We start from the raw sequence: 25,766 nt of genomic DNA on the forward strand, positions 1-25,766 counted from the left end.
GACTTTATGGCACCGTAGCTGGGTTCATGGCTGGGTTGTGGGTGATATTTTGGGTGTAGAGTTTAACCTTGCGTACTTGGAAACTGGTTTTTGAGTCAACGAAAAACACTTTCTAGTCAACAGGACAATTTTTAGTCAATTGAAAAATTTGGTTTGGTTTTCAGGAAAGTGTTTTCTCTTTAACTGTGTTTGTTTTCCGGAAAGTGGCGGGAAAATCATTTTCCAAACTTTCTTGTGTTTGTTTGCATTAGAAAAGTTGGTCCCACTTTCCAGTGAAAGGTGGCGCTAAAAAAATTTGGGGGAAAACATTTTCCATTTTTCTTATTTTGGTCAAATCCTCTATCAACTCATCCTTCTTTTTGCTTGACGTGGCTTGTTATTTTAAGTTATTTTCCAGCTCAATGACATAACCAAACACTGGAAACCCATCGAAAAATAGTTTATTGGAATTCATTTTGCCTGAAATTTACTTTCCAAAAGAGAATTACTTTTCAATAAAAACAATACTAAATTGTCTTGAAGACACCACTAACAAATTTATTAATTTTTTATTGGAATGGTAAAATAGTATTATATTATTATAGTAGTGATAAGCGTTCCATCCTCAATGACAATCATTTTTTTTAAAATTAAATTTTAATACCATGACTACTGGTTTTGCCTGCCCTTATCTCTTCACTTGAAAAAATCCTCCTCCTTGCACTTGTTTCTTTTCGTTCAAAAAATTCTCTCAGCAAATCGGCAATGAAGCCTCACATATTATTACTTACAAGCAATCTCCCTTTACCATCTCCAAATCTTCCCTTTGGAACAAGAAAGTCTCTCCCTCTCGCATTTCTCAGCAGAAACACTTCCATTCACTTCCCTCGCTTTCAAAACCCTAAATTTAAGGTTACTCTTCTTTCTTCCATTTTTCTCCGACTCCAAACCCTAATTTCTTATTCAATGTGTTTTTGTTTTGTTGCATAGGTTGTTGAAGCGGTGAGATTTGATTGTCCCGTAACGGACGTCACTGAATTGGAAGGCGAGGATTGTGAGTTGGTGCTCGAGACTTGCATCACGCGCACATTACCTCCGGCATTGACGCTGGAGCGAGGGATAGAGAGCATTAAGGCTGCCGTGGATGATTTAAAGTCGAATCCTCCGTGCTCTCTTCACGGTGTTTTCAGATTTCAGGTATAAAACTACAAATCAGAATGCTATAGTTTTTATTATTTATTTTAGTTTAAATATATGTTAGACTTTTTTGTTTGACTATGCCTATGCAGGTTGCTGTGCCGCCGAGTCCAAAAGCTTTGAATTGGTTCTGCTCGCTACCGGAGTCGGATGGTGTGTTCCCTCGTTTTTTTCTAAGCAAGGAGACAGAGGATGCGTCGTGCAAAAAACTCTATTTGCATAGGACTCGTGGAGTTTTCGGGCTTGGATCAGCAATTTGCTTTGAAGCGTCCTCTTACTGTGCTCCAGAAAAACTGAAGAGGATCAGGAGGTTAATTTCGTTTTTTGGTATTCGTAACTTCTTTTTAGTATGGATTTTTCGTTTTGATTTCAAATTGAGCTTAGTGAACTCGTACGTTTTGCATTGTGATCATAATTGCCTTTTGTGGTTGATTCGGAGTTCAATCACCCGACTCAATAGGAAGAAGAGTTGTCGGAGCTAGTTTTTTATTTATCAAAGAAAGTTACGAAGTCATAAGACAAAAATATTATATTTAAGGAGTTGGTTTGGCATCCATCGGGGATAGGATGCTGGTAATGCTGTTAAGATGGTTTTCCTTGTGCAACATAGGCATTATGACCCTCTTTGTTGAAAGAGGTATTTAGTTGGTCTATGATGATGTACTTGAGGGAAAAGGAGGGGGCTAAAATGGATGTGGAACAAAATAGTGCTAAATTCTCTTTATACCATTCAAACTTTATGCTAAGAAGTTACTTTTAAGAAGATCTGTAAGCACTTTTTTTTTTTTTTTTTTATTTGGGCTTCTACTGGAAGTAGAAGTACTTAGCACTGGTTGATTTTGATTGATTCGTGTGCCAACATTGTTTTTCTTAATTGATAAGGAAAATCTAAAGGCTGTCCTTATATTTTGTGTGCAGATATCTCTCAAGTGATTCCACCCATATAATGACTTATGGTTTTATGGATATTAATTTCAACAAGGAGTCATCTTCAATCAAGCATGAGGCTGGTTTGTTTTACTTCTTGATTCCTGAGGTATATTAGCATTCTTTTACATGCTGGTTGGGAGACGTTGCAACTTTTCCTGTAAATTCTCTGAGATCCAGTCAAGAGCATCACTAGATAGATAGTTGCATTTTTCAACAGGTTGAGTTAGATGAGCAAGAAGAAGCATCTATTCTTGTCATAACTTTGGCATGGGATGAAAATTCCTGCTGGACTTTTGAACAAGCAATTCAATCTTTTGAGTCATCCATTTACCAGGTATTCCGTGGTGTTATAGTTTGTAATTTCTTATGTTGGTACATGTGCCACATTTTGGTACAACTTGAAGAACTTGAGGAGATTCTACTAGGATAATATCAGCTGACATTTATGATTGAGTTGATCATCTCATTATGCTTAATTTGCTGTTCTGGCTTTGGTATCAATATCGTATGGTTTATAGCCAATTTTAGTGAAATAAATTTAGTTCAATGCCTTTGTTCTAAATGTGGTTATTTGTCAAGTAGCTTTTCAGATCATCTTGCTTGATTCAGTTGCACAGTTATCCAACCACTATCTGATGTCTAATTTAAATCCTAGTGAATTTGCTAAATCTTCAAACTTTCATCTCAAAACTTAGTGTGCATATGGAAATTTGTAAATTTATTCATTGATGTACATGGTACTTTGTGGCATGTTCTTTAGTTGCATTTAATCGCTTTGGTTCTCAGTGTGATTCATATTGAATCCTGATTTCAAGTAATGTGATCTCTTTCATCTGGAGTGTGTTCAGATAGTGTTTTCCCTCCTTTGAGTTTTCTTCCTATTTCATTCTGTACCCTTGCTTTCTTTTCTTTTCTTTTCAGGCCAGTTTTTGCTTTTGGCCAGACACAGAGAGATGCTATTCCAAGTCCATAAAATCTACCTTCAGAAATTTCAATCTGATGGAGGCTAAAACATTCCAGATGGTATGCATTCAACAATGTTTATTGAAGTTATACAATATAGTAATTGCTTTCCTTGTTTAATAGTAGATGTAACTCACTACTTTTTTGCTTTAAATTTTGATTGTTTATTCGTGATTTGGTTTTGAAATTGGAATATCCCATGCTCATCCAGATAAATGGAGAATATATCTTTTGGCTTCTACCATGAAATCTCTGAGCTCTCAATAGGATTTGCAAAGCTGATGACTGATTTTATTATTGATTTAAAGATATGAGCACTTTATAGTGTTGCAACCCTTATATGAAAACAAAAACCCAACTGAAGTAAAAACTTATAATAACCGACTTAAAATGTTGTGAAAACAAAAACCTGTACATTAAGAAAAGTGCCACAAGTGAGTACATAATGCTAAAATATCTTTACCTGCATATGGGTACAATATTTGTCCTCAACTTTTGTTGTAGGTTGAAGTTACTCGTCTTTTCATCTTTATGCATGGATGCATCGTAAAATCTTGATAAATAATTTTGCACTTTTCGTCTTTTTTGCTATGTTATCCATACAATGGCCTAAAGAAGTCTATGATATCAATCTACAATAATCTCCCTCCTCTTCTTCTATTATGAACAAAACAAGTTTATTGGCTGAAAAAAAGTGTCATAATGGCATGAAAATATCAAAGAACCATCTCAACCTAAATACTTAAGTTATTAGGTGAGGCTCTAATAATGGTTTTATATTATTTTTTAACTTACTCCCTTAATTGAAAGCTCTTTAAGCTTGAAACTTGCATAGACTCACCATTACTTTGAGCTTAATTTTTATTAATTTAATTAGTTCGAATGGGGTGGTGAGATTTGGTGAGGTTTGAACTCTTGAACGTTTGATCATCAAGCTTTGATATAAATCAAAGAACCATCTCAATTCAAACAAGTTATTAGGCGAGGCATCAATAATGGTTTTATATCCCTCTTTAACAGGCATGATAGTTTGTACTCACTTTTTACAATGTGTATACACTTGGTATATTTCTAGATTTACTGGAGTCACATTCTATAGGTTCTATCTTATTCTCAACCATCATTTGTTATGCTCCATAGTACCTTAAATTACCTCATTCTAGTTTAGTCTATTGGTATTTTGTTTTCTTCAAGGTTCAAATAGCAAGTGCAAACCAACTTTAATTGGAAACTCTCTACTCTCACCCTCAATCATAATCCCAACCTTGTTACCATGTGTTCTTTCATCTCTTAGATCACATTTATTCCATCATTTTTTTTTACTCTCACTACAAATCTTCCTTTGTAATCATGTTGTATTCTTTTCTTACATCTATAAAAACCATTTGGAGATCTTTCCTCTTTTCTCCATTCTGTCACTAAACTAGTGGGGTGATAAAACAGCCTCCAGAAGTTGATACTCCATTCATAAAACCTAACTGATTCTTTGATGTCCTTCTTTTGTGTCTTAATGTATTGTTAATCATCACATATACATCTGATTTTCATAACCTTAAACAATTAAATTCTGAAGTCAGACATGTCTGTCCTTCCTCTTTTCAGTAATTCAGCAGTATGGTTTTTTCAGGCTTGTACAGATGCTCTGTTTTTGGACAGAAGGGATTATCAGGCTGACACCGCAGAACTGGTATCCCCTTTTTCCTGGTAATTGTTCATCCCTTCATTTTTTTCTTGATCTCTGATTTGTTTATCTGGTATTATGCAATTTTTTTTTTTTTTACAAAAGCTTGAGTGGTGAATTTGATGGTCATTTATAGACAATTTGAAATTCTTATGTCTCCTAAATTTTCATTGCAGAGAAGGACCAAATTTTCCACTCAGTTTTGTTTCAGGCTTTCACCAGCGGTAGGCGTTTCGAGTAACATGGTATGTTACTGTTATGTTAGCTAATTTGAAAATTATTTGTTGTTGAACTTGTTTGCACATTGGAGATATTTAGAGTGAGAAAACATGCTAGGAGGTGTTTCTTAACTGAGATTCAATAGGGATTTAAATGGTCTCTTATATTGATATTATATTTTTTGGTTTCATTTTGGAGGGTGTGCATTCTGCTTTTTGTACTCTTAATAACAAAATATATAGTGTAGCACCTTCTGAAGGCCAAATGTGAATGTGCTGGACATGAAATTTCTCAGTTTTGTTGGTAATTCATCAACCTAGTGGTATGGCCATGCATGTGTATTCTGATTCTTGACATAACATAAATCATGGGTAAGTATTGGACATTATATGGCATCATAAACATCAAAAGGGAATTTCAAATTTGAGTGTTAAAAAAGGACAATTTCGTTCAAAATTAAACATATATTTGCTTAGGCCCTATTTAGTAAGCAAATCGTCAATCTAGTCTATATCATGCATATTCTGTGTGTTGAAAATCTTGAGTAAATATTGGCAATATATGGCATGATAAACATTGAAATAGAATTTCAAAAATTTGGAAGTCTTTCCGTGCTTCTTGGGTATAAAGTTCTACACCTTTATGAACCCATACAGAAGCAAAGGCAATTTAGTTCATTCTCAAAAAGAAAAAAAGAAAAAAGAAAAACGACAGACAATTTAGCTCAAAATCAAACATATCTTTGACCCCAGCTAAATGCATTAATTGACATGTAACTGATTAAATTCAACAATGTGCTGCATTCCAAAGCATTTTGAAAATTTAGAAAGAACAAAGCTGGGAAATGATTGTTCAATGTATCTTTCTCTTTTGACTATCAGTTGGATGATGCTGGTGAAACAAGTTACTCTCTGCAAGATCAATCAAATATCAATGCTGTTTGGGCTTCACTTATAGTGGAAGAATGTTCTCGTCTTGGTATAATGGTGAGCAAGAATTTTCATCTGTTGAATTTCTATTTTGTTCCATGTCTGATTGATACTTTCTTTCAGTACTTTTGTGTAGCTCCAGGCTCAAGATCATCACCTCTTGCCATCGCTGCTTCCACTCATCCCCTAACAACATGTATTTCATGCTTTGATGAGCGCTCTCTTGCATTTCATGCTGTTGGTTATTCAAAGGGGTCTCATAAACCAGCAGTCATCATAACATCATCAGGCACTGCAGTTTCAAATCTTCTTCCTGCTGTAAGTTTCATAGAAGAAGCATAAAACCAGAAGCTTAATTTATTGAGAGCAAAGGGCATTTCACAGTCCAATGATTTCACAGTCATCATACTCATTTTCCTAATACGCATAAAACATGTGTTAATTCCATATCATCTTTTAGGCTGGCTCAACCTTTCAAGTTTGTGGTTGCAAGACATAATTTTTAACTGCCACACTTTGCATGAAACTTCTTCTTCCTTTTCTCTTTCTTGCATGCACAGCTTCATGAGCTATTGTTTCTTTCCAGTGTATTCCTACCTTATATTTTTAAATATTCATCTCATTTTCAGTATTATGTATGAGATTAGTTTTGACTAGCAACAACTACAGGTTGTGGAAGCTAGTCAGGATTTTGTGCCACTTCTATTGCTGACTGCAGATCGTCCTCCTGAGCTTCTTGATGCTGGGGCAAACCAAGCAATTAATCAGGTATACAATTATGAATTTTATCCAAATTTGTAATTCGCAACAGATTGTTTTTTTTTTTTGGGTTGAAAAACTCATGCACCACATGGTTCAAATGTATGTCAGGTGAACCATTTTGGTTCTTTTGTGAGGTTCACCTTCAGTCTTCCTGCACCTACTGATAATATTCCTGCGCGGATGGTGCTTACGACAATTGACTCCGCTGTGCATTGGGCAACCTCTTTGCCATATGGCCCTGTTCATATTAATTGTCCTTTCAGAGAGCCTCTGGATGATAGTTCAGACAATTGGATGTTAAGCTGTTTAAAAGGATTGGATATTTGGATGTCTGGTGCGGAACCATTCACTAAATATATTCAATTGCAAAATTCTCTTGCATGTAAAGATGGTGCTTGTGTCCCAATGGCAGAGGTTCTTGAAATAATTAAAGGGACTGATAGAGGGCTTTTACTTCTTGGTGCAATTCACACAGAAGATGAAATATGGGCGGCTCTTCTCTTGGCTAAGCACCTTAATTGGCCTGTTGTAGCTGACATCTTATCAGGGCTAAGATTAAGAAAGCTCCTTCCTTCTCTTCCTGAAATTGAAGAGAATGTTTTATTTGTTGATCATCTAGACCATGCTTTACTGTCGGAACGGGTCAGGGGTTGGATTCGTTTTGATGTGATTGTTCAGGTATAAACGAATTGGTTATTTTTTATTTATTAAGTCTACTGTGTGTGATTTTAATTGAAATTACTACCTTAGAAGTTCAAGACATCTTAAAGGAAGTTGGTTACCAAGATGATAGCAGTCAAATTTGAGTACTAAATTTACTACATTTGATTTCATTCAAATTACATCCTTAGAAGTTTAAGCATGAAAAAGATGTGAAATTCTGGGCAGCATTGAAAGGTGCTCTTTGATAAGTTTATGATGAAAGAGCTGGCAAGAGACGAGTAAATGGTATTACTCCGAAATTCACAATTTTGCGAGTCTTATCTCACGCCACAGTTACCACTACATGTCTCCAATTAAGAAAAAGATTTTTATGCACATCTTCAACGAAAACAGTACCCTATTTGGACTTATTCTGTATGTACTGATTCCATAACAAGTTAATCCTTTTTATTCATCAATTATATCTTCTTGTTTCGAATTATATACAGATTGGAAGCCGGATAACAAGCAAGCGTGTCAGTCAAATGGTGGAAGAATGTTTTCCATGCACATATATCTTAGTTGACAACCACCCTTGCCGTCACGATCCATCACATTTTGTAACACACAGAGTGCAGTGCTCCATTTGTCAGTTTGCTGACAGCTTAATGAAAGCTCAATTTTCACACAGGAACAGCAAATGGTGTTGTTTTCTACGAGTTTTGAATACAATGGTATTTGATCTAACCTTATGATACTATTTTAGTATTTTAAACTTTCTTGTGATCTTAGTCTTCTGACAGTTTGATGATCATGTGAGTTGGTGGTGCCATTGTCAACGTAAGCAAATATTCTAGTTAACATTCCTCATATGGTAGCATGCCGTGTTTTTATTTCTTATGTTTGTATGTATGTATGTATGTTTTCTTATGTTTTTGTCTTTTTTCTTGCAGGTTTCCTGGGATATATCATTTCAAATTAACGCAGAGAACTCATTAACCGAGCCTCATGTTGCACATGTAATTACAGAAGCTCTTTCAGCCGAGTCTGCTCTTTTTGTTGGCAACAGCATGGTAATACGTGATGCAGACATGTATGGACACAATTGTAAAACTCATGCTCATAGCATTGCACATATGATGTTAGACTCAGAACTTCCATATCTTGGGATAAGAGTGGCTGGCAACAGGGGAGCTAGTGGTATTGATGGTTTGCTTAGCACAGCAATTGGTTTTGCTGTTGGATGCAATAAACAAGTTAGTGTTAAAAATTTGTTTTCATTTCAGTAATAGTCCGTGCTTTAACTCATTCAGTTCTTGAGTTCAAGCATTTATTCCTTTTCACCCTATTAGTTGATATATCTGTCTGCACTATTTTGTATTTATAATTTTCATGAACTTACATGTGTTCATACTCTGGTAATCATGTGTAGGTACTTTGTTTGGTTGGAGATGTTTCTATGCTTCATGATACAAATGGCTTGGCAATTTTGACTCAGAGGTCCACGATGTACTTTTTATTTTGTGGATTTGTGTGATTTTCTTGAGATTTATTGATGTTGTAAAGGAATGATTTTGAAGTCCTTAAGATCTTGATGCAGCTAACTTCAATCACTGTGCTTTGAAAACCAGCATCAGTAGTCCTTGTGTGGAATTGCATGAGGCATGATAAACTGTGGAGGGACTAAAGTTCTGCTCCACAGTATCTCAGGAACTATTCTGTTGGTTTAAAAGGGCTATAGTCACAATTTAATCAAACTAGAATCTCAGGAACAATTACTCTTGTAACAATTTCATGTACAGGTGTCTTCATATATTTAGCAGCAGTTGCTTGGTTTCGTTCTCAAAGTAGTCTTACAATACACCTAACTTATCATTGATGTTCTCTCAATTATCTAATTTATACTAAGCAGCACAATGTTACATGCAAAACAATCTACATGGCCAAACCCAATTAGTTTTTACAAGGATTTGACTTTCTGAAGGATGTCAATTTTTATACTAATTTTTAAAGGATTGACTTTCTGAAGGGTGTCAAGGAAACCAATGAGGATACTTGTGATAAACAATCATGGTGGAGCAATTTTCAGCCTCCTTCCTATTGCAGATAAAACTGACCCTCGAATATTGGATCAGTATTTCTACACTTCCCATAGAATATCCATTCATAAACTTTGTGCAGCACACAGGTAAAAAAATCAAACTTTAGCTGGTTGTATTTGAAATATGCTTGTCTGAGTTTGCTCCTGTCATGTATCACATGGCTTTATATGTAATCTGAATTTTTACTGGTTTATTTAGTTGATTTTAAGTATTAAAATGCCAAGAGATTTTCTTGAATAGTGATGGCCATATGGTTCATTTGTGACATGAAATGAAGTTCTGAAATATTATGGTCATGCCTTAATAGTCTCAAATTTATCTAATTTTGTATCTTAGAAATGAAGTTCTTGCTTCTCTAAGATTGGGGGTTATCACTTTTTTGCCTGTTTCTTCATACAAATTGCCAAGTGTATCTCTATAGTTTTTTCAAATCTTGAAATGACATTTGGTTGAATATACCATTGAAACTCTGTGTGTGTGTGTAAATGGCTTTTTTTTTTTTTTTTAAATCCAATTTAAATTTAATGGCTTGCAGTGTGAGACATTTACGAGTGAAGACGAAGGTGGAACTTCAAGAGGCTTTACTTAAATTTGAACATGAGAAGACAGATTGTGTAATTGAAGTGGAGAGCGGCATTGGTGCCAATTCAACCTTCCACAGGTTGAAGTTTGCTTTGTGATTGTCCTTTTTAGAAAAATTCAACATCTAATTCCTTGTGCAGTCCACTGACAAATGGTTCTTTCAGTACTTTAAGCAAATCTGCACAGCAAGCAGCAGATCATGCTTTAAGCATTCTCTCAAGGCTTTCTGTTCAAGTTTCCATTTCAGATGGGTTATTTCTCTGCAAGATCCGTAAAATGAATTTTTCACTGTACAGGTTAGGCTTTTTTAAGACATAAATATTTTAAATTGCTTCCACATCATGAACTTTACATTATTAGGCTGCAAGTTTCTATTATTTTGTGTGACAGGATTCAACTCTGTGCTCCTCCTACCTCGAGCTTTGTTGATCATCATCAGAATGAGTTCCATAGGGAAGGTTATATTTTATCCGTGTCTCTTGAAGATGGAAGTGTTGGGTATGGTGAGGTTGGTTTTGGGTTTAACTTTTCAGTTCTTGTTCAACTATTATTTTTTCCCTTGTTCTTCTCCTCTTGGGCTCCATGTGAAAATCTCTACTTGTGATGTTCGTAAGATTGTATTCCTGATGTTTCCATATCATGCTGCTTTGTTGCTGTTGTTTACACAAAAATTTCGGTGTTTTCACTACTCCAATTGAATGTATAGTATATTGGTTAACATCTCATTTATCTGAGGTTGAATTATTAGGAGGAATGTGAATGGTTACAGTACTTGTGTCTAATATTGCTAAAGTTTAGTTGTGCAGAATTGGTGGATTGTGGTCATTGAAAGATAATGTTGAGCAATATGATCATTTCAATGGTGATAAATTTTCAGTCAATGAGCAATTGATTATGAATTTCAGTTTTGCTATCTCCTTGTGACTCAGTGAAGTGCAAGTCATCTAATTTTGGGGAATTGTAGTGTATTTCAGTCACTTGAAATTAGAAAACAAACGTACTAAAAGATTTTTTTTCCTTACTGCAAAAAAGCAAACCAAAGATTTCTACTCATAACATAAATAAGTGGACCTGCCATGTAGTTTATTTAGACACTTAGAGTGATGGTTACAATGCTGTATAAAATATGGCATAAGAAATCATACATTTTTTCCTGGCTCTTTGGCCAGTTTGATGCTATAAAATATATTCAAAATTTATAAGCGGTCTACATCTCTCTTGTGAAACCTAGTAAACTATGCCAGTTCAATTTTCCTTTCTTGAGATTGACATTTGACACCTGGAAATAGCACAATTTTCTAGAAACTTGCATATTGTATGGGTGAGAAAGCCAGAAGGGAGAAAAATTGTAATTGGAGGAGTATGCATGTTTAGCTTTCCTTTTTGTTAGGTGAACAGAGTTTGAACACAAAATTATATCTCAGGTATGATTGCAAACAATGTCAATACCCCTTCCCCCTCTCGAATATGGTTTTTTCTTAATTAAAATTTCTCAACAATTTTGACATTCATACAAGTCCCTTATCCTATGGCATTTCTGTACCTTAAAAGAAACAAATGTTAAATGTAAAATATTGTCCTTTATTTCTGTAACCTTGTCCAAATTTGAGGATTACTTTATCCTTTGTTACTGTCATTGAAAAGGTTGCACCTCTTGAAATCCACAAAGAAAATCTGGCGGATGTAGAAGAGCAGCTTCTATTTCTTCTTCATGTCATTAAAGGAATCGAGATTAATGTTTCCCTTCCCATTCTGAAAGGCTCTTTCACTTCTTGGATATGGAGCAACTTAGGAATTATGGTAGGTATATATATCTCCAATTTCTATGCACATATGTGCATTCCCAGTACATTTAGTTTCAAGCAAATCAGAGGGAAAAGGTTATGAGATGTATGTCATGCTCCTTCCGTGGTGGGCTAATGCACATTTGATCCATTGTTGTTACTCAGGCATGTTCAATCTTTCCAAGTGTTAGATGTGGTCTTGAAATGGCTATCTTGAACGCCATAGCAGTAAGTCAAGGTTCCAGTTTTATAAGTATGCTTCAACCTGGGATGATAAATGAGGAAATTTATGAAAAGTCAAGCGTTAAGATATGTGCCCTTATTGATTCTAACGGGACTCCGACTGAGGTTGCTTATATTGCTTCCTCACTTGTTGAAGAAGGATTCACTGCAATAAAACTCAAAGTAAGTTGTAGTGGAACTGCTAGAATGCCGTCAATAACTACAATACTTTTTAACTTTTCTCAAAGCTAATTTTGCTTCATATTATTATATTGTTATTGGTAACTCAATTTAGATTACCACTAGCTTACAAGCTTGAATTTCTTTCCCAACAGGTTGCACGTCGGGCAGATCCCATTCAAGATGCTACAGTTATATGCAAAGTACGAAAGGAAGTTGGTCCATGTATTGAACTCCGTGTGGATGCCAACAGAAAATGGACCTATGAAGAAGCTATCCAGTTTGGCTTCCTTGTAAAAGATTGTGACCTACAATATATTGAGGTATAATTTACAGGAAACTGGTGAATGATCCATGCTGCTTCTTTGTCCTGAGGATTTAGTAGTTTAGTTCATGATACTTTGTACAAAACTCCTTGGGATATCTCGGTGCAAAGTTTATAGTCACTATTGACAATTTAACAATATATTTATTTCAATACATTCAATTTGGGCCTTAATGGTGCTTATTAACAAGTTATCCATAGGTAATATTTGTACTTTTTTTTACTGATTAGTTTCCTTATTTCAGGAACCTGTTGAGAATGTTGATGATATTGTGAAGTTCTGTGAAGAAACTGGCTTACCTGCAGCTCTTGATGAAACTATCGACAATTTTCAAGAAAGTCATCTTAAAATGCTTGCGAAGTATACTCACCCTGGAATAGTTGCTGTGGTTAGTGGTGCTGAATATTCTCTTTATCTTGATCATCATTCATGTGGAAGTAGAGATAATGGTAGCTTAGCTTTACTGAGATGAAGCACTCACTTGAGAAGTTTAGGCAGATGATTTGTAGACATGAAATTAACCCGGCCAGATATGTTTGATAGTATTGAGAACAATATATATTCATTAATAATAGGCTGTATTTGCAACTATATCAATTACAGGTTCAAATTAGTTTATGATGGTGGAATGACAAGCTTTGAAAGACTGACTGGCAGCATTATGAGAGCATAGTTGTTTTTTAGACTGTTTTATGACTGTCATCCTTGTTGTCTTTATCTTGATCCTCATCATTGCTGTCACCAATAGTTTATCCACGATTATTAGTATCTGCTGTTGAAAATTGATATTTTTGTTATTTTTAACATTTATTGGAAACAAAACCATTTATACAACTTTAAATCAGATGAATGCACTAAAAGTCCTCAGAGACAATGTAATATCTTAGTTTCATTCTTTATGGTTGTCTTACCCAGAATTCTACAATAAATTGAAGCTAGTTTGTTGGTTAGATCCTGAAGTGAAATTTTTTTATGGTTCTGTTAGGTTATCAAACCAAGTGTTGTTGGTGGGTTTGAAAAGGCAGCATTAATTGCACGATGGGCACAGAAGCATGGAAAAATGGCTGTTGTTAGTTCTGCATTTGAAAGTGGCTTAGGTTTGTCAACTTATATTCTATTCTCCTATTACCTGGAGCAGCTGAATGCTGTTTATACAGTTATGAACCATGAAACCAGGCCATCTATAGCCCATGGTCTTGGAACTTATAGATGGCTTAAACAAGATGTCACAGCTATACCTCTTGGGATTCATTATGATCCATGTAAAGGCTTTGTCGGAGCATCTGTTGCTGCTTCCATTCAACTCCTGCAGAACTTTCAAGTCAATAACAATGTTATTCACAAAACTTTTAATGAAGAGCAAGTTCATAGATATCATTTGACAGTGAATTCAAAGAATTTTTCCTACTCCATCCAAGTTCATGAAGTTGGACAAGAAAGCAATGTAAGTACAGGAGCCTCATGATTTCATGGCTCTTAATTTTATTTTTTTTACCCTCTTAAAAATTATGTTTGGGCTGTTTTTGGTGTTCTCTTTACTGAAGTGTCATCTTCAATCTTGAGTTATGAGCTGCTTTATGTTACGTGTGTGGTTGTCTGCTATTTTAAAATTTCCATACCATTGTTTTCTCTTTTTATGGTTTCATTCCAATTATCAAGGCATTAATGTAGGCTTGTACATTGCCTTCAATTTATCCACGTATCAGTGCCGACTCTGGCATTATTTTTCCTTGCAGGATAATGTTGTTATATTTCTTCATGGATTTCTTGGAACTGGTGAAGATTGGGTCCCCATCATGAAGGCCATCTCAAGATCAGCAAAATGCATTTCAATTGATCTTCCGGGACATGGGGGATCAAAAATACAAAATCATGGTAGTAAGGGAGCCCAAGAGGAAGCAACTTTGTCAATTGAAATAGTTGCAGATGTGTTATATAAGTTGATTCAAGGCATAACTCCTTTTAAGGTTACCCTGGTTGGATATTCTATGGGAGCTAGGATTGCATTGCACATGGCACTAAGGCATAGTCATAAGGTATACTCGTTATAGGAGATTTTCTTCCATTTGAGCTGAGGATTTTGTGGTTATATAGTTGACAAATGTAAACATATATTTCACAGATTGATGGAGCTGTTATAATATCTGGTAGCCCTGGCCTGAAGGATACAATGGCAAGAAAAATCCGTCAGGCTAAAGATGATTCCAGGGCAGACTTCCTTGTTGCCTATGGTTTAGAACTCTTTCTTGATTCCTGGTATGCTGGAGAGCTCTGGAAGAGGTGATTTCTTTTTCGCTCTTTACAGTATCAACTTTTAATGCCTCCCTCATCCTTAAGGGCTCTATGCTTTCATCAATTATAATCTGAATAGAAGATTTGTATTTACAGCCTGAGAAGTCATCCCCATTTTAAGGAAATAGTTTCTGGCCGCTTGGTGCACGAGGATGTCCAAAGCCTTGCAAAAGCTCTGTCAGGCCTCAGCACTGGGAGCCAGCTGTAAGTTAATCTGGACATTTTCCTTTTAATGAATGATTGAGTCTACTTGTGAATTTATTTTCTTGCTTTTTATCATTTGATGATAGAATGATGTTTTTTATATAATGTAAACCAACACCATGTAAATCTGGCTTCAGTGCCATGGGAATCAGAGAAGCAGAGCCTTGTTTGGAAGCCAAGCTCCACAGTTGTATGTTAGAAGATAATCATTGAGCTTATGCTTTTTTCCGTAGAAATAAACCAGTGATCTATTAGAAAATCTTATCCTTTTGTCCCTTTGCTATACCATGGTTGATCAACATCTTGACTTGGATGGGCTCTTAGTTTATTTCATATGAAAATCTGAGAGAAATTCTTTGAGTACTTTATTAGGTTTCATGAAAACAGAAATTCATTCTTGATTTTTCTGTGTGAAAATCAATTGCACGAAAAATTGATTCCTCCCAAAATTCAGCATTTGAAAACATTGCTATATGAGATCCGAGCCTTGATTTGACAACTAAGGTGTGTAGATGAAGTCTTGATTACTTAAAAATAAAATTCGATGTAGGATAACCCTCTATATTGATCTGGACATTTCTCAGCAGAAGAGTCTTCTCTGTGATTTTTCTACATTTAAGTTTGGTCAATTGCAGGAAGGTCCTCCTGTAACCTGTATTATATTCCAATCTGAAATCTTTAGAGCTCTTTTATATTATGTAGCCCTTCTATCATCACAACTTCTATGTGTCTTGGAAGTCAACTTGTGTCCTTGTCTAATGTGTACTGACTATTGTCTGGCATTTTTCATTGATACCGTTCTTTATGCGTATAGTTGGCCAATTGTTAGAAATGTAAACTTATAGTTAAGGTCTCTGACCTTGCTCTACTTTAGACCCTTTTAAAATGATTGCTAAATTGTAGGTCAGGTTATTGTTGTTTGAACTCTGGAACTTGGAAGGCATTTGACTCCAGAATAGAAATGTCTCACACTTAAAGGTGACCGAGTACAAGTAATGAAGTGAAATATGAAAACCTTAAACTGTACCAACATAGATAGAAACACAAACAAGAAGACAACAAGGTATAAAGATATAATTGAAGCCGAATAGGGTTGTCATAGATAACACTAATTCATAATTTTATTACTAAATATTTCTTTTCAAGTAGTTTGCCTTTCTAGAAGGTTTACAACTCCTTTAATAAACTTAAAAACTTACATAGACTAGCAATGAAACCTAAAATTAAAAGAAAAGTAATAAAAATCCTAAGAAGGCTAGGAAAAAATATCCTAAACAAAGCCTGAAAAATAATAAAAGAGCTCTAATCCAAATGGGAAAAAAAATCATAAATCAATTAGGAAAATATAGTAAATCCTAAACGCTAACTTATAGACCTTATTTGAAGGCCTTTACAAACTCTAATGGGTATGATATTTTAACCTCTAAAGGAAATAAGGTCACTGGAATCGTTTTGCATAATACCAGCCTGATCTAACGTTCGGATTGAAAGTTATGCTCATTAATACAAAGCTGCATGTTAGGAAAAAAAAACTCCTGCATCATGTACCTTCTCTAATTCTGTCACTTTACCCGCTCGTTGGTGCTCTGTAATCAGCTTGATCCCTTTTATCTGAAGAATGCCCAATGGAAGATGAGTCAAATGAAAACTTGTCAAAACAACTTGATAGCATGAGTTATTTGTACTTGAACCATGACTGCCACTCTGGAACATAAATTTCTTAACAGATGAGTTATTGTTACAACCAGTTGAATTTTGCTGTCTCGATTTGTTTTATTCATTGGTTTTTCTTTCCTTATCCTCAAACAATAGGCCATTGTGGGAAGACTTGAAGCGATGCGATTTGCCCCTTTTACTCATTGTTGGAGAGAAAGATGCGAAGTTCAAGTCAATTGCTCAAAAAATGTTCCATGAAGTTGTCCAAGATAGGAAAGGTGAAGACGGCAGGGGGAACAATATTTGTGAGATACTTGAGGTTCCCAACTGTGGTCATGCTGTTCATTTGGAAAACCCTCTTCCTGTTATTAGTGCCATTAGAAAATTTTTGACCAGAGGAAGGAGTTCCTCCAGAGCACAACAGGAAAATGCCATAATGCTCTACCCGGTAACAGCAGATGACTGACCCTGATCCAAATATGGCCATTGGTGCTGAAGCCTCTGTATCTAAGAAATCCATGGTCCAGGTTTTGATGCATGCTCTAAAGATGTTCTGAAAACAACTGAAATGATTGTTGTAATTAGGGTATAGTTGAAGATTTGATCCGATAGAGAACACTAATTGAGAGGTGCAACTCTTATGAGCAAAGATGAGAGCGGTGGAGTTAGGGCTGGTGCGACCGCGGAAACGTGAATCTTTTTGTCTTCATTTTGAGTTGTTTTGTTGCTGAAATGCTTAAAGGGAAAAAGAGGTCTTCGCGAAAAACCTAATCTTGGAGGCGAGGCTTGGTTAAGTGGCTTGATATTTTCATTTGGTCATGATGCAAATAATCAAAGATTCAATCCAATTCGTTAGAAAATTTGAGTAATGAGCTGTTTGGCTTTTCTCTGCGTTTTTTAATTCTGTAACTGGATATGAGTGGTGGTTCAAAATCGTTAGTTGAGTTTGGATATGGAATGACTACATGGATATATATCAATTTATTTGTTTTTGTAATTTTTTTTAAAATCAAAACAATATTGTTTTAGTTAAAAAAAAAAAAATTAGTAAGTTTTGTTGGGTTACTAGGTTATTTATTTTGTTTTTTTTTCAACTTGATCTAGTTTCAATCTTAGATCGGTCAGATCCTGAGTTAATCTACCGGATTGAGTTTCAAAACTATGATCGGTATGGTCATGAAACATAATCAAATAAGAGAGGTGTTGTGAAAGAACTCTAATTTTGAAGGATAGAAAAGCTAAGCTCCTTAGTTATTTTCTAATTTTCTAGAAGTTAGTTTTTAAATATTTTTGTGGTTATTTATTACTAGAAAAGTTGGTTAATAAAAAGTATTTTTTAGTCAAAGAAAAATTTAGTTTGGTTTCTAGACAGATATTTTTTATTATTATTTTAGGTAAAAAACACTTTTAAGAAATTATAAAAAATTTAAAAATATCATGTTATTTGATAATTATATTAAATTTGATGATCAAACTTTTGATTGCTATATATTTTGTTTACAATTTTATTTTTTAATTTTATCTTTTAGAATTTAATTTGATTTGATTTTTATATAACTTTAATCCTTATTTTTATGTTTGTATTTATTTTTTTATTATTAATTGAAATTTTTTATTTATCAAATTTTATTCTCATTCTTTCAATTATTATTTATTTTATTTAAAATAATTTATAAAATTATAATTTTTTTTAATTTGATCATTTTTCAACTTTTTTATCAGTTAAATTTAATGTCTATTAGTTTGATTATTATTTATTTTATTTAAGATAATTTATTAAATTAATTTTTTTTTTCAATTTTATTTACATTCAACGTTTTAATTTGTAAGATTTGTTTCTCATTATTTTAATAAACTTGAAAAAAATATTAACAATTTATTTTTTAGCTTATTTTTCATGATATAGTTAAATATTAAAAAAAAAATTTAATTTATTTTTCATGATGTTATCTAACATTAAAAAATAATTTATTTTTTAAAAAATCACATTTTAAAAAAATTAATTTTCAACAACCAAATAGTCAAAAATATTATGATTTCACCATTTTGTGCCTGTTTTGCATTGAGATTACGGGCGTGGTTCATGGTCAGCCATAAATATTATCATTTGGTTAAGTTAAAAACAATTTTGTTTTGGTGGGACTCACTTAGATTGCGGTTGTATAGTTAACAAAAATAAAATTTTTATGTTTATGCGCCATTATTCATGTGAATTAATTTAATTGCTTCACTGTTCACATGAGAGATGAAGAGTAAATTATAGACCATTCTCCACACAAGGGAGAGCTCTGCTAAGCGTGGTGGCAGAGTAAAGCCAAGCTGCAAAAACAAGACAGCAACAAGTCTTGTGGAGGTGCCTAGTTTTAGAGGAGCCACTACCACATGCTCAATTAATGCCATGAAAGAGCTCACTAGGAAGGTCTAATGGGCAACCAGTAAGGTTGGATTGTTCAAGGAATGCAGGGATTGTTGCTAGTGGCGATAGGTTCGGTTTAAATGGTTGAATTGCCACCGTATTCGGGTTAGGCAAACCATGAAGGAGAAGAGGAAAGAGAGCGAGTAACAAGAGAAAAGTTATGTTGTTCAGGGACAATTCATTCTCTACACAAAAGTTATGTTTTTTTAATTATGTTTTATTTAAAAAATTAATGTTTAATATTATTCAATAACACTACATAAATTAGAAGAAGATCGCATGATAACGTAGCATTTACAAAATTTGATCGTAATCCTAATTTTACTCATGATGATATTTTACCTGATTTTGTTGCACGCTCAAAAAACCATAAAAACTGTATTTCTTGTCGGATAAATTTCGTATGTGATGAAATTGTATATAGTTTAATGGAACAATAAAAAAATATTTTATATAAAGTATTAGTTATTTCATGATGTAATAGCAATAGTTAAATCTATAATATTTAAATTAAAAATTATCAATATTAATATATATATATATATAGTTATTTTATAACTTCAATTTAAAAAGCATTTTTAATCAAATACATTAAATTATTTTTTATTTAACCTTAATTTCAACTATAATTTTAACCAAACATATATAAATGCAAAATCAACCTCAACTAAAAATACCTTTTATAAATTATTATTTTATTCAAATCACAACCATAAAAACTATCTCAAACATTCGTTTTAGTTTCTCATACCATATTCAACCAACATACGTTGACAACTCACTATCCTGGCCTCCCATGTGCTGCCAGACAGAAAGCTTTCCAAACAGATGATATTGATTGTGATAGTCCCTTCTCATTTGACTAACTTTAGTCCCTTTTTTATTATTTCTTCTATTTTATTTTTGAGGGGCTGGATAATCTTATTTTTTTTTGGATAAAAAATAAAAAGATATGCAAGGTTTTCAATTTTTTTTTAAATCTAATTAAAAATTAAAAATCTCATACATACATTTAATTAAATATATTGAGAATTATCTATGATAACAAATATAAAAAACAAACTAGGAGATATGAATGGTTTTAATTAAATATATTCCACTTGGACATTATTAAATCGAAAATCCTAATCCATGAAATAACTTTTTTAGTAGATATTATCATATTGAGATGCGTTTGTGATAAACTAACTATAAAGCTATTTGGCTTAGAAATATGAATGGTTTTTCTTAATTCACATAAAAAACATATATTTTTTTTGTTTTTATAAAATATAATTTATACTTTAAAAAGGTTATACCTTTAAAAAAAGCAACCACCCCCCCTATATATCACCCACGGGCCAGCCATCATTTTCATATCTAGTCGTTGTTTTATCTGGGACGTGGACTGAGCTTTATTGAGTCTAGCTGGCGCTCTACCGTACATTTATTCCAGAACTTAAGTACTTCACTTCTAGAACTTAGCAACTATACTGCGCAGTCCAGTGTTTGCCAGATGTCTCCGATTACTGTGCGGTACCGACTGGACCCATCCTTGGATCATTTTGGATTTCCACACTTTTTAGGGTTTGACTAATCATAACAAGAGAGAAGAGAAGATGCTTTAAGCAATCTATCGAAACCAGAGTCCATTTTATTTTTATATATAGTCGCCACAGGCCAGGGTTCATTACGGATCATACGGGGCTAGTTGCTGGAAGGATCAACTCACCAAGTGAACCCAGCTTCTAGGCTTGTAATTTCATACTTCCGTTCGAGATAGAAACTCTCCTTAATCCCCATCACTCTGCTCTTATTTAAACCGTTATATCAAGCTGTTCTTAGCGACCCCATTCCCATTTCTCTATTGCATTGGCAAAGGTTTGGGGTTCGTTACAGGTAGGAAACATGCTCAAGAAGTACTTGCTCTTTCTTGCTTCACATTTGCCCGTTCTTTCTTTGAATCCTAAAACACAGCATGATGATCCAGATCGTGATCTTGAATCCAGCCCAGACCAATCCACACAAGCGAATGACTCGGATCAAACCAGATGCTGCCATGATATCCAACTAAACTCGATCATGATGATATCCACCAACACCTCAACTGGCCCCCCAGCTTCTTCGGTAGAAGAAGCAAGAGTTGAGTTAAGCACCTCCATTGATTCTCCATCATCCTCAACTTCGACTCAAACATCAACAGGAGAAAACCTCGCAAATGAGAATCAGCCTTTCCATCGAATAATCGAAACACTTAGACAGCAGGAACTAGGCAGGCATGTATTAATCCTAGCAGTTCCCATGACTATCGGCTTGTTCTCTGTAGACAGGCTGGTTAACGAGCCTTCAGCACTGCGCGTGATGGCGATTGCTCTTGCTTTAGGCTTTGTGGGGATTTGGAATGGTATTTTGCTCCGAACAACTTGCAATGAAGCATCAAACATGATTGAATTGCTGGGGATAGCATTCATGTTGTTAGCATTTTTTGGATTCATTGCTTGTGTTTTACCGGAGAGTCTTATTTGGATCCCCTACCTTTGCTGGGTTCTATCACTTCTTCCATTTGTGATTGCCCTCTGCTCCACGGGGAGGGCCACCAAAGACAGGGATTCCAACAACAGACAACCTCGTCCACACTCGTGTGGTGTATGATTGGATTAGCCGTAAAATACTAAGCTAAATCAGACCTATTGTTGATATATATATATTTGAAGCAACCTCTGTATTAGTTCTCTGTAGTTCATAAGGCTGCAGGATTAATTAATGGGTATTGCGTAGGAATAATTTGGATGGCGTTGAAAGATTCATTACGATAATTTGACATGTTTTATATTTTTTTTATTGGGTAATGTTGGTCAATAAAATTTAGTATATTTTACTATAGTCATAATATATTACTAATAACTCTGTTTTTAAAATTCTCCCATTATTTCACACCATAAATGAAACTTTATTTTCTAAAAGCAAATAATTACATATACAATTTTTGGAATAAGTCTCCTATATAAAATTTATATAGAAGCAATGCATAAGATAAAAAGTTAACAACTATATATATATATATATATATATATGTAACTCTAAAATCATTCGCGCATATGTTTTAGTTTTACACGATAAGAGAGTACACGTGCATCAATGTTGGAATGATAAAAAGATAAGCTATCACATTTCTAATAATATTTTCTAAATGTTTTGAGTTAAGAAAATAATGAAAATTAAGTATTTTCTTAGAAAAAACATGATATAACTTTTTAACAACACTTCAATCATCAAAAACTAGACTATGAGACGACACATCACTTGCATGGTTATTTTTTAAATAAAAAATAAACATGCTCTTTATTTTTAACATTAAACCATGTTTCTTTTGAATGGGCCAAGTATGAAAGCACACAGACACCTAACCTGTTTTTTTTTTCTCTTTTTTGTTTCCCCTGTGTTTTACACATTAATTCATTGACAAAATAATTTGAAATTTCTTTGTTAGGTAACTTTGAAATTTGAATCCATGAAATTAAAACCCTATCTTAGTGAGCGCTCTTTTTGGACAATGTTATTGATTTTTTTTTATTTGTTCACTGTATTTTTTATTTTATTTGATTAAATATTTTTTGATATTTTATTTTATTTTCATGGCATTATTTTTTATAACATTAGATGCTTTTTCTCCATAGCCCTCCACAATGGTTTTGGTTCACAATAAAAATAAATTTTCATATTAAAAAAAGATCTTGATATAAAAATATATTGTTAATGTCTACACCTTTTTTAAAAAAAAAATAGCTAGCTTGCTGGAGTGCCAGTAGTAGAAAATTTATTCAATCAAGTAAAGTAGAGTCTATAATTTAGGTTGCAGGGTATTCATGACCGATCTAGTATAGCATTGCTTTAATAATTTTTTTAAAAAATTATTATTTTAAAGTTTTTTAAAAGTTAAAGGGACATTTTTACTAGTTATCAGAGTTAATTTTAAATATGTGAAATCAATTAATTTACATCGAGTCAACTCACATAAAATTAAATTGGAAAGTGAAATGAATTAGAAAGTTTTAAAATAATCCGGTCAACCGGGTTTAATAATAATATTAAAAAAAATCGGTGCTTTCAACATTATTTTTTATATTTTAAAAAAATTAATCCAACTTGTGACGAAGCATTTCATTCTAGAATTTGTTTGCATCCAAAGGAGAACAAAGTCTGAACTGCATTGATTATTCATCTAATTAAGAGAGATATTTTGCTTTTTCCGCAATTTATTCTTTCAACTCATCTGTAGAAGAGAAGAGGATAACTAGTAGTGAGTACAAATTAAGGCTCAATTTCTTCAGAAAACTAATATTATTGTAAAGATACTATGCACGTCTCATGCCCATCTGGAATCATCGCTTCAGTTGTCTAATTTATAGCTGGATTGAAGCAGGTGACCGGGGAATAACCTCTTTACCACAGATGCACTTGCCGTCAATGCACTTGTAGGGGAACCCCTCACACACCGAGCTGCAGTCAATCATCCGAGGACAGCGAGCTGGTGCCCTTGCATCTGCTCCTGGCATCTTCAACAACGCACCTGCTCATTTTATTATGTATATGCAATCAGTGCTTGCCATGTGAAAAACAACAAGAAGAATGAAGTAATAATATATACTCGAGCATGTGAAAAGAGTGGCTAACCAGTTGTGATGAGAAAGAAGATGACCGAGAGACTCAATTTCATCGAGGTATTTGCCATTGTTCGTGCAGAGGAATTGCATCATGGTGGAACTAATTTATAGCTGAGTGAACAACCTCCTTTGCGTATTTCTGTAGATAAATTGCCTTGTTTGGGCTGAAACGGTGGCCTCAGTTAGGTATACCATGTAAGGTAATGCTAATTTTCCCGTTTCTGGACTAGCAGATAGGGACCTTCCAATTCAAAAAAAAAAAAAAAAAACCTTCCTTCTGTGCGCTGCTGGATGAGATATTAAATCTATAAATGGATTGTTGGATATTCATGTAAATTTAGGATTTCATCAGATTTGTTGCCTTGGCTGTGAAATCACATTGATATTCGTAGGACCTGCCTAATTAAGGTTTAGCTTTGTTAGATAATACACACACACTCTCTAAACTTGTATGTTTAGATTGATTGATTCTTTGATAAATTCTTTGGATGATTCCCACATAAAAAAGATGAATATTACAATCCTCGTTTTTTTTTTTTTTTGACATTCCAGTTGTTGGGATATATATAGTTACATAAATCTGATTTTAAAAGGGTATAGAAAAAAAAAACTTTTCGTTATAATCTACTCAATAAATCTCATTAAAATAACTCTTATAAATCTTAATAAAACACCAAACCGGTCACCTTCATACCCCAGCGGCGTAAAGTGGGTGGTGGTTCACCTTCACAACGGCTGAAAGGGTATCAAAATTGATAGTGAAAAGATCCCATTCTTTGAGGGTGATTCGATTTGGTGGTGGTGGAAATGGCTTAGATGGAGCTTGATGAAATTGTTCGTTTTTTTCCAGTTGCTTCTTGACCTTATTAATATTCTTTAAGCGAGCGTACTCATTTGTCTATCTTCTGTAGATTTATACGTGATACACTTTTCTTAAAGAGACTGTTTTCTCGATAACAGTATCATCGTTCTCGAGGAATGATCATTGTCTCTTGAAAATACTTATTTCAATTATTAATAAATTGATCAACACATTCTAAGCAACCAAGAACCGCGTAAACATCTCCCCAAGGAACAGCTATGGGAACAACTTCACGCAGTCCTTGTCATGTTTACAATCTGAAGCTAAGATGTCTGCATTCTTTCCACCTTAGAGTCGCAACGGCAGTTGTTGTTAACACAATGGGCAGTGCCGTCTGCACACTCAATAGCTTTGCAGTCCGAGTCACTTTTACACGGCAAGAATACGGATCCGTCAGCTCTTGATACCGCTGAAAATGACATGACTGCAAATATATGTACTGTTGCATTAGCCGCAATCTTAATATGTAACAAACTGTGTATTTGATCTTGACGATGTCTAAAGAATCTCACTTGATGAAGAAAGCCTTCTCCATTTTTTAATTTTTCCCTTGTTGGAAACCAGATGATTACAAAGACTACCGGGAAAAAATATAGTTTTATGGATAAAGAAATTTGTGGAGCTTATAATAAGCTTTAATACTCGGAATATTTTGGTATATGAGTTGCAAGTCAAGCAGACAGCAAAAGGAAAAATGGCGAGTTCAAAACCACCAAGGAGCACAGGTACGTACATTTATACAGCATTCAGATTAATCTAATAAAATGTGGCATAGGCATCATATGTATTCTTCAAATACCTAGTTTTCACCACCCCAATAATATTACATCCGTCCTGGAGAAATTATATAATTCACCGAACATTCTAACTCGGAGCTAAGTTCCATCATCCCGAGCAATCTTGAAGTGTCCATGTATATTTTTTTTATTATTATTATAATGAAGATGTTAAAAAACCATCTTAATACAGAGACATAATATAAATTGTTAGGTGAGGCTATAAAAATTATTTGATATATTAACTCACAATTATAAAAATGTAAAATGATATAAGATTGAGAATGATTTGATATTAGAGAGTTTCTCGAGTAATTACAGAAATATAAAATAATATAAAAGATCGAGAATAGTCAGCAGCTACGAGACTTCAGTTTTTTTAATAGAATTTGAATTCAATTATCTTATCCGTTGTGGTA

General features: G+C 34.0%; 1 protein-coding gene across 5 annotated transcripts; it reads left to right on the forward strand.

Moving 5' to 3' along the window:
• Positions 1-618: 618 nt before the first annotated feature.
• LOC118047100 (protein PHYLLO, chloroplastic) lies at positions 619-17,541 on the forward strand. 5 transcript variants are annotated; one of them, XM_035056297.2, is made up of 28 exons: positions 619-891; positions 970-1,176; positions 1,269-1,486; positions 2,095-2,212; positions 2,324-2,440; positions 3,028-3,129; positions 4,697-4,773; positions 4,932-4,995; positions 5,851-5,955; positions 6,022-6,216; positions 6,568-6,666; positions 6,769-7,338; positions 7,812-8,036; positions 8,256-8,558; positions 8,735-8,811; positions 9,332-9,490; positions 9,940-10,065; positions 10,151-10,282; positions 10,377-10,494; positions 11,631-11,786; positions 11,936-12,175; positions 12,328-12,495; positions 12,743-12,886; positions 13,484-13,942; positions 14,235-14,534; positions 14,621-14,778; positions 14,887-14,994; positions 16,807-17,541. In XM_035056297.2, the coding sequence occupies exons 1-28, from the start codon at positions 745-747 to the stop codon at positions 17,114-17,116; spliced, it is 5,202 nt and encodes a 1,733-aa protein (XP_034912188.1). In that variant the 5' UTR covers positions 619-744; the 3' UTR covers positions 17,117-17,541. The 5 variants fall into 5 exon arrangements, with proteins under 5 accessions (XP_034912188.1, XP_034912192.1, XP_034912198.1 ...); XM_035056301.2 differs by having other exon boundaries at positions 8,735-8,802; XM_035056307.2 differs by having other exon boundaries at positions 4,697-4,756; positions 4,927-4,995.
• The last annotated feature ends 8,225 nt before the right edge of the window (positions 17,542-25,766 follow it).

Source organism: Populus alba, chromosome 10, assembly GCF_005239225.2.
Source record: "Populus alba chromosome 10, ASM523922v2, whole genome shotgun sequence".
Taxonomy (NCBI): Eukaryota; Viridiplantae; Streptophyta; class Magnoliopsida; order Malpighiales; family Salicaceae; genus Populus; species Populus alba.